The sequence below is a fragment of the Ptychodera flava genome, chromosome 14, assembly GCF_041260155.1.
Source record: "Ptychodera flava strain L36383 chromosome 14, AS_Pfla_20210202, whole genome shotgun sequence".
Taxonomy (NCBI): Eukaryota; Metazoa; Hemichordata; class Enteropneusta; family Ptychoderidae; genus Ptychodera; species Ptychodera flava.
Window position 1 is genome coordinate 10,077,599 of NC_091941.1, and position 18,947 is coordinate 10,096,545.

Consider the following 18,947-nt stretch of genomic DNA (forward strand, 5'->3'; position numbering starts at 1 on the left):
CGTGGCTGCTGCTCCGAAGTTCGATCTGGCGGTTCGCAGAAGCTGTTATTACATGTAATGTTTGTTCAGAGCAAAGAGACGGAAATCACCGACTTGATAAGTTGCTGTGGGAAGCGCATGTTGAACAGTAAGTGAAGAAGTAAACTAGTAAAGGAAATCCTGTGTACAGTACACACAGGAATTAATTTTGAAATCCAAGGTTGTAAAGTGACGGGCCCTAACTACTTGTATATCAGCCCCTCACAAACCTCGGTCGCCCCAAAATATAATGGTACAGTCCGCGAAGTATCTACTCCACAGCAGTGACAAAGCAAGAAATTTTAATTGAACGAATAGAAAAAACCAAAAATTGTACTAGTTGTAGTCTAGAATAGCTGAGGATAGCACACGGTTCCAGTAACCATTTTTTTAAGACTTACAGTAAATGTTTAGAGGACCCATGGAAGATTCCCGACTTATGCTTGTATTTAAAACGGGAAATCCTTCATTGTGAATAAATAAATAGATAAATAAATGAATAAATAAACAAATACGTGAAGAACTTGACCAAGGTACAGTGTGTAGAACGACACCATGAAAATGAAAAATAAAATCTTCTGTAGGGTAAACTTGCTGAGGTCAGAGCAAGACAATGGTTTGCATTCCCAATGGCCATATATGGCAGTTATTTGACTTCAGTAAATTAAACCAGCGAGGAGTGTACACAAATAAACCAGGTCTACTTTTCCAGTGATCGATGCATTCAATCACCAGTAAATCTCACTTATCTTTCAATGTTCTTCTTCATTCTTCTTGAATTAGGTTATTGTTGGTTTTACTTTCTCTGACTTTCACCCATTTTGACTTGCATTCTTAATTGTTTGTCATTGCAGCTTGACCTTGATCATTTACTTGGCTTTCAGGAAAATATTGTTTGTCGGAAGGTTTTGTCTTTCATTGTTGTTTTTATCTCAGTTGCACCTCAACAATTTGCATGTTGCATGGCTTTCAGTAATTTGTCGGAGAATTTTGTTTTTCTGCCTTGTTGAATCGCGGTTACCTGAAACGTAATAGTTTCCTAGTACTGTCAAATGATTCATAAGTTTCCTTTGACCTGCATGCAACACCTCGGCTGGTTTAGAAATGCCTGGCTGTTAGTCATGTTGAAGACAATGAGCATGAAGTTCAAATCTATGGACACAGCAGATATTTTGATTGATTGTTTATGGTAAAAAGTAGAACTTATTCAGAACCTACACTACAGGCTGTCCATATATGGTAACAGGTGCCGCCTGTGTGTTCGTTACTGTGAACTGCATGAAAGAGCTGACAAAAGTACCACCAGATTAATGTCAATATCATAACGTGTATTTTATATTTGTTTGAAATTTATTGTAGTAATGTTACCGGGTAATTAAACTGACCTTAAATTTAGCCAGTCAATTAAACCCGACCCAAGTTCATATTACACAATTAACAAACCAGGAAAGAATGATTATCGTACAATTTGCGTTACAGTTTATATTTGGGTTTATTTCACTACACACTAATGATGATAAAAAGTCTACAATGATTAGCTGGCAATACTGTTTAAACATACAGAAACTCTAGACACGCCCCTATCCAAGTTCGTATCAATTACAGTGTTCACTCAATAGACACTCTCCAGAATTGTTCAGGGTTCAGAGTCCACGTCGATCCTGTTGCTACCGTTACAAATTCCGTGGGTGGGAAACTGATTCACACAAAACATCTTCCAGACAGTTCTCCTTTGGGATTAACTCATTAACAGTCCAAACGCTTCCGTCAATGGGTTGGTATTTCGGGGAAACTAGAAGTTCATAAGCCATGCAAAAAGAGCACTTACATAAGCTCTTTGAGATCGTGATATCAACTGGCATGGCAATGCCATTCTAGTCACTTTATGTCAAGGTGAACAAATTCATTCTCTTGTCAAACTATTGGTATTCAAAATATCAACTGGATCTTAATCCATGGCATGGCAATGCCATTCTAGTCACTTTATGTCAAGGTGAACAAATTCATTCTCTTGTCAAACTATTGGTATTCAAAAATCACAACAAAAAGTACAAAACTACTAAGCAAATCAATCTATTACTATGGAAGCACGGCGAGAGTTTTTAATACTACACAGTGTATATACACTGTGTAGTAACTCTCGCCCTTGACTGAACCTGGGCAATGGTGTCACTTGTATATTTTTGCATAGATTGTGAAACTATATAAGGGATTCAAGAGGGTTGTTCACATATGCAGATTACAATGTGTAAAATATGATTTTAATAATCATAATCGTAATTTATTGATAATCATAATTATCACAACAATGGCGTTTCCAGACGGTATTTACACAAAGTAGACCACATTGTTTGTAAAAAAAAATGTTTTAATATGCTGTAACATTCATATTAATAATTTATTAATATTCATAATCATTTGTTATGATAATAATAGGAAAAAAATCATCACAAATTATGCCTACTGGACCTGTGGTCAGATGGGATGGAAGATCAAATCATGTGACTTACTTCGTAAGCGGGGTTACAGTAATATTGTACCAGTTATTGTACTGGTGTTCTAATTTCCTGTTTGACTTTAAATTACGTTGTTTGTTGTACCATGGCATACACAAATAATACACACGCACACACGTGATGAAGACACTCCTGTAGACATGGCAGAAATGGTTTCTTTGAGGATTTTTTTTTCGAGACACAAAGGAAGAGTTGTCATTTAAATCTTAAAAATCCTTAGTTCTACAGGTGGGTACATTCTTTGCTGTTAGAATTCCATCTTTTAAGGACTTCTCAAGGATATTTCATCTGTGCAAGATCTGATGCAGTTCGATTGTCAGATTCACATCAGTTTTATGGAAACAACCAGGGTCCTTCCTTAACTGGCTTTCTTTGTTCTCATGTACCGGTACTGAATGAAGTGTCCATGAGTTTTGTAACTATATGCATGATTGTGATTCCCGTTTAGTGGAGTTCAAAATGCAGAGTACCATACTTTTTTACCTCCCATTTCCCATACATACATGGCAATTGGGAGGTTATATGGTTGAAAAAAGTCTGTATGTGACATGTCTGTCTGTATGTATGTATGTATGGATGTATGGATGTATGAATGGATGTCTGTCCAACGCAAAAACTAAAAAACAGCTGCACATATTGAGCTGATTTTTGGTGTAGTGATGCCATATATGATGTAGATGTGCCGTTGTTAAAATGAACTTTTTAAGCCCATAGATACTAGTATGCTAATGAGGTAGAAAAAAAAGCGAAAATGGTCAAAAATCAATAACTCAGGAACTACTCATCTGATCATTGTCATATTTGGGTTTTAGGTACCTTGGGCCCAACTCATTTAAACATATAGATTTGATGTCAATATTTGATGCTTTCTATTTTTAATAAATTTTTTTCTTTTTTTGCCATTTTAGCAAAAAATCTTTTCCTCTTAAACCAATGGTTGGATCGCTTTAAACTTTGGCTTGCAGGTACCTTGTGAAAACTCAAAATAGAATTCATCAAAATTATGGTACAATTTGTATTTTTGGGCAATTTTTGCCATTTTTGGTTAAAAATTTTCTTTGAAACTGTGTATGTATGCAATTATTTTCTAATTGGGTGTGCAGGTTCCTAGGAGTGACCTGAAGATGACTCTGTGAACTTAAGCTGAAATTTGCAAATTTTGTGGTACTTTTTGTCATGCTTTCAAATTTGGTACATAGGTGAAATGTAGTACCGGTAGGTCATTCATTCAAAGTCGAGTACTGCCTGTGTGAATGAGCAGATTATGATTGTGCTGTTCCAGGCTGAGTGCTATTTATAGGAATGATGCAATGTTAGACGGTAATTGATGTTTTAACTGAATTTGACTTACATCGTATGTAACTCTTGTACTGTATAAACCCTATCAATTCACCCAGAAAATAATAATTAATATGATTTTAAATAATTGAATTAATGAGGATATCAACAAAGCCAAACTAATTTTAGTGTAGAATTATTAGAATGTTCAACTTGTTTGACAGTACATGGTGAAATGCTTATCATCTTGGAGGATTAAAACACGTAAAGGCAACTTTCCTGAATCCCAACTTATTATTCTGAACCGTCATATATTGTGCTCTGTATGTTATCTAAAAGAAATTGCTCATAATAGTTTGTCATGATAGGTTGGTCAAATAAATAAAGATAGGGAAAGTTCCAATTTCCATTTGTGGTTGACTTGGTAAGGATCAAATACCAGATATGAACTGTAAATGCTCACGTGTTTCATTATATATTGAAGTTATGTGTAAATTTGAACCTTTGCCACATGTTTGCAACTTCATTAAAAGTATTATGATCAACATAATGAACAATATTCACCACAGATTAACTTTATAGGTCATTAAGTATTCAAATACGCAATTAGCTGAAATAGAAATAATTAATTTCTTTGACTGCTGTCATTGTATCACCACTTTATATAGCAAGTGTAATTGCATGCCTTTGGTCAAGTCTTTCAAACTATATATTCCAAACTTTGAAAGCTCATTAGATATGCAAACTATAAATTAGCTGACACGAAAACTTAAGTGCGAAATGACTATCAATATTGGTATAACCTGGTATAATCATCAATGTACATAGCATGTTATGCCAACTTTGATCAAATAAATCCAAGCATATATCCCTAATTAGGAAAGTTCATTAAATACACAAATTAGGAATTGGCTGAAGCAAAAATGCTTAATGCCTTTCAATAATGTTAGCCTACATAATAGTATCTTTAATGTACATAGCAAGTTTTATCAATTTTGGTCATGTAAATTCAAATATATATCCCTAATTTCAAAAATTCATTAAATATGCAAATTAGGAGCTGGATGAAGTAAAAATGCTTAATGACTTTCAGTAACGTCGTATCATAGTATCTTTATGTACATAGCAAGTTTCGTCAACTTTGGTCTAGTCAATACAGATAAATATCCCTGATTATGAAAGTTCATTAAATATGCAAATATGGAATTGGCTAATGTTCAAATGCTTAATGACTTTCAATAATGTTCTATCATAGTATCTTTAATGTACATAGCCAGTTTCGTCGACTGTGGTCTCGTCAATTCAGATAAATACCCCTAATTAGGAAAGTTCATAAAATATGCAAATTAGGAATTGGCTGAAGTAAAAATGCTTAATGACATTTAATAATGTTCTATCATAGTATCTTTAATGTACATAGCAAGTTTCATCAATTTTGGTCATGTAAATTCAAATATATATCCTTAATTTCAAAAGGTCATTAAATATGCAAATTAGGATTTGGATGAAGTAAAAATGCTTATTGACTTTCAGTAATGTTAAATCATAGTATCCTCAATATGCATACCAAGTTTCGTCAATTTGATCGAGTAAATTCAGATATATATGCCTAATTAGTAGATTTCATTAAATATGCAAATTAGTAATTATCTTTCACGTCACCCCTTAATAACTTGCACAGCTGATATATCTTGATGTGATCAACATTTGTATAAAATCTCATCAAATTGTGTGCAGTCGTTCTCAATGTATATCCGTTTTTTCTAAAATCATTAATTATTCAAATGAGCAAAAAGTAAGCAAGCCACACCCACCAAAAACTAATCAGTTCTTGCCATTTGCAAACTGAATCTATGTACCAGATTTGATTCTGATCTGATGAGCCGTTTTTGAGATATTGAGCACACAGACAGACAGACACACAGACAGACAGACAGACAGACAGACAGACATCGCTGCGACATATGCTCACGTGTGTCAACACGTGAGCAAAAAATTATGAGCACACAGACAGACAGACAGACAGACAGACAGACAGACAGACAGACATCGCTGCGACATATGCTCACGTGTGTCAACACGTGAGCAAAAAATTACTTTTTGAGGAAAAAAATAGAGTGATCAATTAAAAGAGTGGTCAAAGTGATAGGGTTTTTATGGTAAAGCTGGACTGTAAGATTTCTCGTGTGCTATTTATAGCAATTATGCAATCTGTGTAAACAGTGCAATGAAAGTGTTACATGATTCCTTATAATGCTTTTGATGACCTTGAACTTTTTAAGTTGCAAACATTTGTCTCTTCTGTGTGCTTTCTCTGAGTACCTACAGGCACAGTCCCTTGGTGTTGTTTCTCGCTTCTGTACACTCGTCTATGGGGAGAATAGTCCTAGAGCTTACAAAATGTAATAGCCCACCAAGGGACTGTGCAACAGGCTCAACTTTACAACAGAACTTACTTGCAATGTTAATTTGAAAGTTAAAATGTGCTTGGTTAATAGGATGAAATACTGATAAAGATAACCAGCTGAAGATTCTTTATAACCTGACAGATATGCTGTTTTTTTATGACGTTAATGTTGATAAGCAAGTCTTGTTTACTTTAATTAGAATATAATTAAGTCTCATTTATATTATTATAAGCAGTAGTAGTATCAAGTTGATCAAGCTAATACTGACAAGTTGGTCGGCTGTTGGAGGTCAAAAGCTGTAAAAATAAATGTATGCATGTCTATCTGTTAGTCTGTCTGTCCATAGACCCGCGTTTTTTGGAGGGTCTATGGTCTGTCTGTCTGTCTGTCTGTCTGTCTGTCTGTATGTATGTATGTTAGTTATTATGTGCGGATGTATGTCTGTCAACATTAAAAACTCCTAAATCGCAGCACCTACCATCTTAGTATTTGATGGACAGGTGCATCGAAGGGTGGAGATGTGAATTTGTTGAAATAAACATGTTAAAGTCAAAAATATGAAAATGAAGGGGAAAAAAGGAAAAATCCTGCAAATTGCTAAAACTTTGTAACCACTGGCCAGATTTGGTTGAAACTTGGTATGCAGGCTCTTTATAGTGACTTAAGTTACATTTCTTCAAATCGTGGTGAAATTTTGAAAGTTGTATTTTTGGGCGATTTTCCGATTTTTTGTCAAAAAATCTTTTCTAAAACCACTCATCTCATTGCCTTGAAAACTTGTATGTATGATCCTAGGGTTGACCTTTGTCAGATTTGTTCAAATTGTGGTGAAATTTTCATATTTGTATTTTTGGGGCAATTTTTCCCATTTTTTGTCAAAAAATCATTTTCTCTCAAAGTATTTGTTGGATTGTTGTAAAACATGATAGTCTTGATCCTAGGGTTGTTTTCTGTCAGACGTGTGAAAGTTATTATGAGATGAAGCATTTCATATTGCTGGGGTATAAGATTAATTTGGACTTGCAATGGAATTTTCTCAGTCAACCTGTAAGAATGCAATGTCATGTGTGTACTAGTAGTTAGTATCCCTGCAAAATGGGAGGACAGTGTCATTGACACTATTTTTTTTTAATTACTACTTTATACTACAAGCGCAACTCATTTTTGTTGCCTTTCTGCCAGTTCTTTGATTTTGTTGTACCATTGGAAGTTTCCCTGTAAACCACTCACGACAGGACTGTATGTATGTCCATGTGTTGTTGTATTCAGAAAAGTTAGTGATCACATCTGTATTTTCATTAACTATATTTACACTGAGAATTGAACATTCAGGAATTTAGCTGATCCAACTCAATTTCAGTTGCCACTTCCGTTATGCACCGATTCAAAATTTTGGAAGACAAAAATCTGTACATGTAAAATAAACATATGATGATCAGAAATAAATGTATGACTTTATTTTTTATTTTTTTATTACAAGTAGAATTTGTGACCACTAAGGTGATACCAAAGGATTCAAGTATCTAGGCAATGGTTGCTTAGAGAATTTGTCAGATCCACGTTTTTGTGTATGTATTTACCCTAAGATGCAAAACATTGGCACAAAAACCAAGAAGACACATGGTTGCCAATCATGGAATGTGTGATGTCATAGATATGCAGATTAGTAAGGCATGTTTTTGAAAAGATTAAGCCACTCCAAATTTGCTCAAAATCCCCTGAAGTTTTACACAGTGATACTTGACATACTCCTTCACAGTCCTGGGCATGGATTTGGTCAGTCGTGAAACAAACACTATGCTTTGAAATAGCAAAAAGCTACTTTGTAATTTCGTACTATTTTTAATCCTATTCCTACCATGTCTCAAAAATTATTGAGAATTTTCTAAAACGCATGCTTAGCCTTACTTATCTTGGTGGTGTCTACAATTCTGCAGAAATTCATTTCAACAGAAGGAAAATTAGCCGACTTGAAAGCTTTTAAACATTTAAACAAGAGCAGACGGCAATGGTGCTCAGAAAACTATGTAAACGATAATGATTTTCACCTGCAATAGCACGCATTTTGAACACTGCCAGGATTAGCGATCACATGCTCGTTGAATCCTTCGGTATTGCCTTAAATGTCTGCCTTTTCAAATTTCAGTCAATCTAGAGCAAAGCAACTTAGTTTTTCAGCTGTTATCATGTCATCTATTTGCCTTAATGTTCCATGGGAAACTGACCATTGATGACCTGGTATATCAGTGACACAAGAGGTCTGTGAGAGTGCTCATGTAGACTCTTAGCCATATCCATCTCAATCCCATTTCAGCCACAAATCATGTATGACAGTTGTTACAGGTTCATGTCGGGATAGGTTTCATCTCAGTGCCAATATTTCAAAGGCCCACCAAGCTCAGTCTTGAACTGAATACACACAAGATCACGAATGCATTGGTCTTAGAGCAAAGCTATCTTATGTGTGTTGAATCTGGTGCCACTTTGGTATATGCAGTACCTTTTCTCTTTCAGACTCTTGACTGCACCACTTGAAACTCCCCCTTTTCAAAATTCTGACTTTTTTTCTAATACCAATGTCCTACAAAAAATGACAAGCTTACCTAGCATTCACATAAACCTACATGGTAAAATCTTTATCTACAGGTTGCTGTCAGTATTGCAAGGAAAAATTGTCTTTCTGCTGATCATGACTCCCTGTGTCAGCCATAAAGAACTTTTGACCACTTTTTTCTTTAAAGAATAATTAGAATGCAACAAACCACGATTTAAAACAAAGACTTTATTGGCACTATTCAAATGACATCTTCCCATGCCAATGTAGCACCAGCAAATCATAAATTTTTTCCTCTGTAAAGCAAATACATTGTTTAGTACTGGTCATAACTCAGGGGTTACAACTGTAGCTCACTGTCAATTGATAGCTAAACATAATGAACAAAAAAAACCATGGGATCACTCATGTCAACTCTGACGTATCTTTCACAAAATTTATTTTTTTATTTCATCTTTACTCTTTGCATAAGTACGAGAACTGTATGTCAATACAAACTTCTGCAGATACCATATTGCATCTGGCATGCGTGAACCCCTCACCTTTATCATACTCCTGTGGGGACTTGAAGAAATGGAAAATACATGTACTTTACCAAAATCCCCCCCATTACATATCATGAAAATGTGCAAATCATGGTTCTAGTTTTATACAAAAAATAGCTGCTTTGATTTAACACAAGATATACTTCTATAATATTCAGACTGTCAAGCTTAATATCCAATAATCATTTCATAAAGAGTTTTCAAAAGAAAACTACATGGCTTTGACAATGTTTTCCATGTAGTGACCAATTTTCAATAAACACGTAAAGCGATTTGAAATATCCAGGAGTTAATATCAATACAAAATTGCTGGAGTACCAGATATTGCATTTTAATTGAGGAATAAACGCATCTGACCTAAAGGGATATTTTTTCAGAAGCACTGTCAGGATACATAAATTGCTTTGGAATTATTTCCAGCACACTTGTAAAGCCTTCAGACTACTGGAATATATTACTAAACTGTAAAATAAAGCAGGAATAGACTTATGATACATGCATCGTGAAAACGCACTAGAAATCACTGTAATTATCTTACACGAATATTTCGCTCCATCAAATGATAAAAAGAAGCTGAAACAAAAGAAGCTAAAGCTGCAAGGTAAATTTCAGTTTTGCCTTGATACACTCAGGAGGTAAATGGGAAAGATCAAAATCTTTGATTTTCATCTATGAAGTTATTCTAGGCTTATCTGAGAGACAAGTCTCTGACTGTATCATATTACTCAAAGCACATTAAACTACTAACAGGAGCAAAGAAGTCTTGATACATTAAAATACTTGAGAAACAGCGATCTTATGACAAATCTATTGCTACAGTCTTTAAGAGGTACCGCCTTTGGAAATTTTTTCCTTAATTTCATCATAATTAAGTTCGCTGTCATCTGTTGCTTGTTGTTCATCTCTGATCCCAACCAACTTTTTGCGGAGAGCATCCTTGCTACTGGCATATACCATCTTGTCCTTGACCTTGGCAGTGTCTGGTACCCTGTGGATGAAGATTACAGAAATCGTGTGTGAAAATCACAAACAGGAAAGGTGTCTATAGTTAGGCAAAACACAACATTTCCAAGAAGATGCACCACCTTTGATATCTAATAGACAAACTGAAGACTATTTCATACTGGTCGATCATTTGAAAGCAAGAAATATTTACTCAACATCTTATAAATCCTTTAACACTGGGAAGCACACACTGACACAACCATGACTGATTTGATGGGCTTGTCTTGAATTTAACTGATTGTAAAATGTAAACAACTACATTCTCCTGAACATGTTTAACTGAATTTACAGAGGTATTTGAACAGAAGACAAGGCATGCCATTCACTAAAAATTGGAAACAATTTGCAAAAATTTGTAATTTTCCTTCACTGTATTTCAAACTGTAGCTAATCAATATTACAAAAGATTTCAGTTATGATTATCTTCCAAGCATTCTACGCATCTTTTTGTCAGTCACAAAAATTGTGATATGTACAAGTGGAAAAAAATATCATGCAAGTGCAAAACTTACCAGTGGTAGAATACAAGTTTGTTTCTGATTCCACCGTCATCTAGCGTGTACCTGAAATCATACACTCCATAACGGCATTCATTCTTTGGAAGTTCGGCACAGAAGTCCTTGTATGTTTTTGTCAAGTCCTCTTCTGCTTTCAGCACTTTAATCTTTTTGTGATCTTCAATGTGAAAGATGATGTAGCTATACTTGTTTTTCAACTTAATGTCATCAAATATGGGCACAACACCTTCATCAACTCCAACACCTGATGCCTATGAAGAAAGAGAATATTTTTGAGTTGATACCATATTAGTTACTCGGGGGTTCTTGGATAACTACTGATAAATGCTAGTTTCTACTTGCACTGTAGAACTGGCAAAGTGGCATGGTTGGAGGGAAGAAGGAACAGGTTTGTAGCAGAGCTAAATCTGTCTGGGGTAGGTGTCTTTTCATCTTGAGTAGGTGTTGGTAGATCTCTACAGTTTCAATTAAAAAGAGATAGTGGCATTAGTATCATGGCTAAAGATGGGATACCAAAACTTGAGCTGTGGTGCTTTACGTAAACAGGTTTTGTAATACTCCACTGTATGCATGCGATACATACTTCTAGGTACTTTGGTATAGGTACTATGTGCTAACAAGCTGATTAAAATCAGATGCAAAGATGGGCCTCCCTATTCGACATCACAAAGGTAACTAAAGGTTTGTGGAAACAACACAGAACAAGTGAAGGTAGAGTCATTACCCATCTCCTGGAATCAGACTTCTACTTCTAGTAGCCAGAACTATTTACCTTGGTGAAGTAACAAAGTTTCATTTGCTTTGATGGAAGTGTGGGAAGACTTCCTCACCTTTGCCAGAAATGAGAAACCCCTTCAATTGTTTTACCTACAGTAATCTGGTCCTATATGTTAGGCCATCTTGCTTAACTAGGCCATGGGGAACTAGCTTGCTTAAAGATATACAAGGAAGGGGATATCCTGCCTTGGTCATCTTGAAGGACACTTCGGATGCCTGGGGTGAAAGTATTGAGGTTCCTCAGTTGCATAGCCGAGGTGGGAAAGACACAAAATTACAGTAAAAGTGGATATTGGAGACTTTTCCTCAAACTCTAGTGATACACTTTTTAACCCCTACTGAATATGGTCATGACATGTTATGTAAAATAAGTCTAAAATATGCACATCATTTCAGAAACCTGCACAGCTCAATCAAGCTATTCAGCTAGCTCACGTTACTGTTCTCTGATAATGTAAATGTGACATTTAGGAAGATGTAATTGTGTAAAATTATGAAACTTGGTAAATTAACAAAAAAATATCCAAAATAGCAAAGTAATTTCTTTCTAGCTTTTTTCACTAGCTGAAACATTTTTCTTTTTCAAGATTATGTCTTCATTCCTCAATGCTCTATGGAAATGCAACTCAATAAAAGACTGAATGATCCTTTATACTTTGAAAAGAAGAATTTAGATCAATAGATTGAGAGAAATTTTATCTTTGTGATAATAAAACAAACATGACTATCATTGTCCATACAATGTTTGGATAGAGTAATAATCTCCATCTCTTGCAAAGTTCTCTTTAAAAAAAGAACATACATTTAGTATATGCCCCATGGCACCCTCTTTCAGAAATGTAAACCTCAAATTTCCCAACAATATATTTCATTAATTTTGAATATATCATGACCAGGAAGGTGAAAGTTCAGAAGGTCAATACCCGATGACTATGAAAGTGACCAACTGTTTGTGCTTCTACGCATATAACCTGACTTGTTTTCATTTACACAATGCATACAGATATGCATAGCTACCCTGACGTCTTCAGAAAGTTGACATTTTTTCCAGTTGCATATTGGATTACAATTCTAAACCAAGCCACTCAAAACGAAACAAGTGAAATTGATAATTCTAAAATCAAAAATGGTATACGTCACTCACATGAGAAAATATTAAATAATAAGATTTGTGTTCCTGACATTGCACAACTGTGACAATGTGATATAAAAGACTTTTTTTTTTGGAATATGGGGAAGTATCACTATTATTGCAATAACTTTGTTCTGAGACTGATATCATTGAGGGCAAGCTCACACAGCTCAATTGGTGATATGTATGTTAATATTTAAGTCATATGGTTAAAATAAAAAGTGAATTTGCTTGTTTTACCCTTGGAAGTTCTGTTGTAACACCTGATATAACCATTCAGTTAAACAAACATGAAATTATCAAATTGAAGGTAATTTTGTACGGTTTCGCACGTTTCATATTACTGCCATTCCCTCTCCCAACGCTGCATTGGATATCAGTACCAACTATAATGGCAGTTGGCAAACAAACAATAGATTACATAATACTTTGCATCATTCAATGAATGGAAGGAGTGTGACAAGGAGTGTGGAAGGAGTGTGACATCAAATTGAGGAGACCAATGAGATAGTCAAAAACGACTAGTTCATACTGCAAGATGCACTGGTTTCTGTGACCACCGGGATGCCGACAGTCGACCGTGGGTCACTTCAGGACAGACGCCATTACACAATATAACCTTTGTCTCCACACATTTACAGGGGATGAATAGGTCACAAATGGTCGCATTATTCGAGTGTTGCTTTGTTCGCACACAGCCGGTCGCAGTCCAACGAAAGGGCATTGGACTCTCGAGAAGCCGTCACTACTGAGGCCATGACTTTCACCTTCAACAAATAAAGGGTGACTAGAAACCGTGCGAGAGTTAAACATGTCAAATTATAATCGAGTTTTTGTTTCACGACCGGGGAAGGGGACATCAAATCGGCAGCAGTTCTACGTTTGACTCATTGATGATTGAGACCCCTCCCATGGAAGTCAGATCAAACCATGCAGATTGTAGAACATGTACTAGTAGAGAAGCTCTTATATGATCAAATAATAATGCTGACAGTAACAGCAAAAAAAGAAAAAGAAATGTTTCTGGTCAGCGCGCGCGTCACTTGAACAACAGCGCGTCACCCTTTTTTTTCTGTTTGTGGCCGGCGGCCGTGGCTGACACCAAACCAAAATGGCTGAAGAGAAGAGAAAATTCTTTGGGGGCATGATCAGTGACTGCATGAACAGTATATATGTGACTATATTGATAAAACTATAAAACTGACCCTCCTCCCTCTCTTGAGGGAAAAAAAAAAAAAAAATAAAAAAAAAAATAAAATGCGCGTCGCCGCACCATTTTTTTAAGAAAGACCTGACCAGAAACATTTTTTTTTTTTTTGGCCTAACAGCAACATTTGTTATAGGTCAAAGGAGAAAAAAACCATCAAGCCTGTAGTGTTACTGGAGAATGTAGCGCGAAATCGATTTCAAAAATAACGTCCCAATCAGGTTGCATGTAGAGGTACGCCGTTATAATTACTTCACCATGAAAGGCGGAAGTCAGACATGGGAGAACTTCAATGTACACTGACGAGGAAGCCATGCGCGCATTTCCTGTCGTCTTCACCGGGCTCGTAGACTGTTTTGTCTAATTTCTAGCTACAATCCTTTCAAAAGATTCATTAAATGCAATCTTAACTGAACAAAATGTGACTCGTGTACGCATTACACTTGATACAGAACGGTGTGGACTGTGGGTACCACCCCTCTCACGCCCGGCAGGCTGGATTGAATCAATTTCGTGTACCGAAAAATGTTTCAAGGAAAATGTTGCCTGAAAGCTAAACTCGGCAGTTGCGCTACCAAAACTAGACAATTTCGTTAAGATTTATAACATAGAGCGAGTGGAATACCATACTTACCATTTTACGAGCTTGCGACGTTCAAGACAATACACAACGCAACTGTATGTATAACACCTGAAAAGCGGTTTTCCAGCGACTCCTGGTGAATGACTCAAGCTGTATCGGATGGAGAAGTAGACCTAATCACACTAACAATATATTATTCCGCTGATGGTGTTCACACCTACATAAAAAGATAGGGAAGACTTGATTGGTTATGAAGCACGCCTTCTTCGACCTACTCCAATCATATGCGTTCTTATATCTGGGACAATAATAAAGGAGTGCTTACTAAAATCGAAGAAGGGTTCAAACGAAAAATTTCAAAAGAAATCATTGACAAGGCCTATAAAATAACATACAAACATACCGTAGAAATTTTCGAGGAAACCCAGTGATGTGTTCCTTCGCTTACCGTTGATCGCACTTAAATAGGACTCGGGAAGGTTGTGATTTGTCCTTGTGGCATGCTGGTTGGATTACACATGTGATCGAGGCCAGCAATAGGTTTCCATATTTGGCAGATGCGGAAATTAGGAATCACCCTCATACCTTATATGGAGTTTTTCGCACACCTGCATGAGTAGCCACAGTCCTCAGAAATATAGTGGCCAGGTAATCTCTTAAAAATAGTCTTGCGTAATTTAGATTTAATAGTCGACAAAAAGAGATCACTCTATGTGTAAATATGAGTTTGGTGAAACGTAACCCTGACAATTTTGACCTGTATACCTCAAGAGCGACGGCATGAAGTCGTCAAGGTCATAGGTCATCCTTTATACATTATTCTCGCACGATCGTACTCCATAAACTTTCAAAACCAAATCAGTACATGTACAGTATATCATTATAATCTGGGCCATAATCACTATCTCTAAACCCTAAATCTTTGAGTATGCAAGAAAAAGTTGGTACCTGGTGAACCTAAAAGACGACAATCTTGAAGTTGAACTACAAAGATCCTTCGATACAGTCATATTAAATTATTTTTCATTTGGCCAAGACGGATGTGGAACCAATTTAATGTTTATTAAAATTGTCTCCTAACCTTTGAAACTTTTGTATACTGATGGGAAGTTGAGAAAAATTACTTCAGGAGAAATATTCACGAATATATATATATATATATATATATATATATATATATATATATATATATATGTATAAACAAGAAAAACAAGATAAGTTGAACCATTCGTCTGATGATCGCTACAGAGAACACATGTAGTGTGAAACTGAGTAACGCCTAAGTCCCTAAGTCCTTTTTTCTACTTTCTACTTGTTATCAATTTTTAATATATATATATATATATATATATATATATATATATATATATACACAAATTATTTACATGTGTTAGTGTCCGTGATAAGGCAATCATGTTTCTGAAAATGTCAATGTGTATCACAACATGCCTATGAAATAATGTTGCAAAATTAATTTAATTTTTGAAAAATATGGAAAAATCAATGTTTTGTGTGTTGTGGATGGTTAGACAAAAAGTCATTTATGTTGACATACCTAAGGTATTAATGATATTTTCAACAATACACAAATGAAAAGTTTGATTCTCTCTCCAAAATGAAGGAAAGGTTCAATTATTGCATTACACTTGCCTCAGATCCCTGAAATCTTCAATCATGATTTGATTTTTGTGTAAAGTTAAATGCTAAAAGGACAGCAGAATTTTATCAGAATTGTGTACTCTGTCGATATTTAGAGGATAAGTAAAAATTCGACCATTGATTATTTTGATGATGTTATCTATTGAAGAAGTAAATAACAATATTAGTTACCATTTTCTGGTTCACAGACACTTTCACGTAGAAAATGGTAGAAGAAAATTTTTCACCTTTGAACCTCTTGCAAAATATGTCAAACCATGACAAAAACAATCAAAACATGGGATTACCTCACTGAAAATTTAAGAAAGGATCAAAAAGTTATCATTCAGTTTGGGAAAGTAGACAAAAACAGCACATAGACAGCAAGTAGAAGTTTGATACTGTAAAGTGTGACATGTTAAATTAATTTTTTGAGGCACTTGGTTAACTTCAGAAATTATGCAAACTATAGATCTTTTACTATTTTGCATCAAATACACTATGATTCTCATGTGATCAGATGGGTGGAAGTTGTTTGTGTGAAAGAGTTCTAGAGAAACTGTTCACATGTATGGCATAACCATCCTTGTTCAGTTTTGTCCGTTCAGACTATGTTTGCAAACAATAATGAACGGGTGGTGCAATATAGGTGAGCTGGAAAAGTTTGAGCATATTTAGGGAAGAACTGTCAAAGTTGGTTCATTGGAGGAGAATCTTAAAATATTTAGTATCCTACAGGCCTAAAGTAATAAACTTTTATCTGAAAAACTACAGTTTTGAAGCCCCTCCAGATCACTAATTTTGAGAGACTACAAAAATAATACTGGTATTACTGATATTGCCTCTTCATGTTGTGTATATTCAGTTCTCTATTGTCATATAACGTGCCAGACAAATCAACATTCTTTCTCACACATTTATAAAATTCCTACTCTTTAGTTTTTTCCCAGATTTTGCTGGTTCTCATTTCTATTCATGTTACGTGTACTTGACACTGACTTCGTGGCTTTATGTTGGATTGGCTGTTGAAATTTGAGGGTGAATCAAGTGATGCTTGGTATGATCATTGGCCAAATAAAAATAAAAGGTGTGCTTATCACAGCCTGCCGTATTTACAAACCTGACCCTAAACTTTTTTGCACGATTTTGCCAAATTTTGCTGTTTTTGATGGGTCACACCCCATCAAAATATACACATATTCCTGACCAACACATAATATTTCCTGAATGCATATTACAGGTGTATAACACATAATTTTTTTGATGGGGCTAATTAAAAAACGTTTTGGAAAACTGCAAATCTTCAGGTTATAATTGTCATCATATTGGTTTGCTTGACAGCACATAGTCTGTCTGATTGCGGATTTAAATTTTACAATATAAAACATACTGGTACTTCTGTTATATATTATTGCACATATATTGTCTCTCAATAACATGTAATTACACAACTTCCCCTGCCTTGTGAAAGCAATTACCAAACACTAAATGTAAAATTAATGTATCAATTGAGAAATATAACTTTTTTCTCCATGAACTTTGACCTATGTTGTGATAGAGTATGATTTTGAGGTTTTCTTCATCAAATTTTACAGGGCATGAGATGTGAAGGGGACTTGAAAAAGTAATTGGGGTCTTCACCCCTTGACAAAAGTACCTCCCCACTCACCCCATTGCATTGTTTGTGAATGTAGCCTCGTCAACCTTCAGATGCAATGTTACTTTATTGATTAATTTATTTAGTTAATGATTAAAAATCTTAAGTGTGGTATCTATGCACCCTACTTATTTCAAAAACAACGTACGTCGTAAACAATGATATCCAGGCACTGTGCAAGTTTTTATCGATAAAATACTAGTTTTAATATTTTCATGTTTGTATATCCAGAACAAAAAATGAATTTCATATTCATAAATTCCTGTACACTAAAGAATCCTTCGCAAAAATTATCAGTGACGCTTGAGCGAAAGGAGCTCAGACTCAAAAGCTAGTTGAGGAAAACATGTTGAAAATATGTTGTTATCCCATCATTTGTGACTATTACCACAAACAACAGTTTTTCTTCAGTATTTTGCTCCGGGTTTAGGAGCACAGGTACATGGTGTGGAAACCCTGGTACCATTTCTAATGTCCCCTAATATGATTGCACTGATACACAATTGGGATACTTGGCATTGAACATGACTGACGAACCCTGGTAAACTTTATCTATGAACTGCCCTGAACAAAAACACAGTATTCTGTATAGAAAACCCTTACTGAATCAACATCATTTCAAAGTAATTATTTACTTGCAGCTGTTTTACATGTACTGTAAATATTAAAATAACATCAACAGTTTTTCTCTAGTTATCTTCATCGAGGAAAACAACAAATTTATATTATTTCCCTTTAACTGGCAAAAGCCAGAGCTCTAGCTCCCTCTCTCTCTCTCTCTCTCTCTCTCTCTAAAATTATCAAAATATACAGACTTTATGGTATTTTTCATACTATCATACCCATGGACTAAGTATTGCACTAGTCAAGAGATACTGATAAACTTCCATTCATTCCATCATTGTACTAGCATCTATAAATTTCTCAGGTTTCACGGCATTTGTATATCAAGGTACCTTCTGTCAGACAGTTGCAGAGAAAACACAACATTTTTATCTTCTGAAGACAACAGCAATATTATTAAACAACATATTTTGCTCGGCGGTTGGAGAAGGAAAATGAATTCTCTAATACTACAGTATATATTGACACAAATAATTTTACAAATCCT

General features: G+C 35.2%; 2 protein-coding genes across 2 annotated transcripts in view; one reads left to right on the forward strand and one right to left on the reverse strand.

The window, feature by feature from the left end:
- The first annotated feature begins 5 nt into the window (after positions 1 to 5).
- LOC139149277 (delta-like protein 1) overlaps positions 6 to 18,947 on the forward strand; it is a 61,401-nt gene continuing 42,459 nt past the window's right edge. The window contains exon 1 of the mRNA XM_070720928.1: positions 6 to 127. The gene's annotated coding sequence lies outside the window, so the exon portion shown is untranslated. The remainder of the gene's footprint in view (positions 128 to 18,947) is intronic.
- On the reverse strand, positions 8,986 to 15,068 carry LOC139149286 (uncharacterized). The gene is made up of 4 exons (XM_070720940.1): positions 14,945 to 15,068; positions 14,593 to 14,758; positions 10,837 to 11,093; positions 8,986 to 10,307 (listed from the first exon to the last, which is right to left on the reverse strand). The coding sequence occupies exons 2-4, from the start codon at positions 14,593 to 14,595 to the stop codon at positions 10,142 to 10,144; spliced, it is 426 nt and encodes a 141-aa protein (XP_070577041.1). The 5' UTR covers positions 14,596 to 14,758; positions 14,945 to 15,068; the 3' UTR covers positions 8,986 to 10,141.

Coding starts and splice junctions, on each gene's coding strand:
- LOC139149286 (XM_070720940.1), bottom strand. Junction 10,308..10,836: donor AAACTTGTATTCTACCACTG/GTAAGTTTTGCA, acceptor CTTCATCCACAG/GGTACCAGACACTGCCAAGG.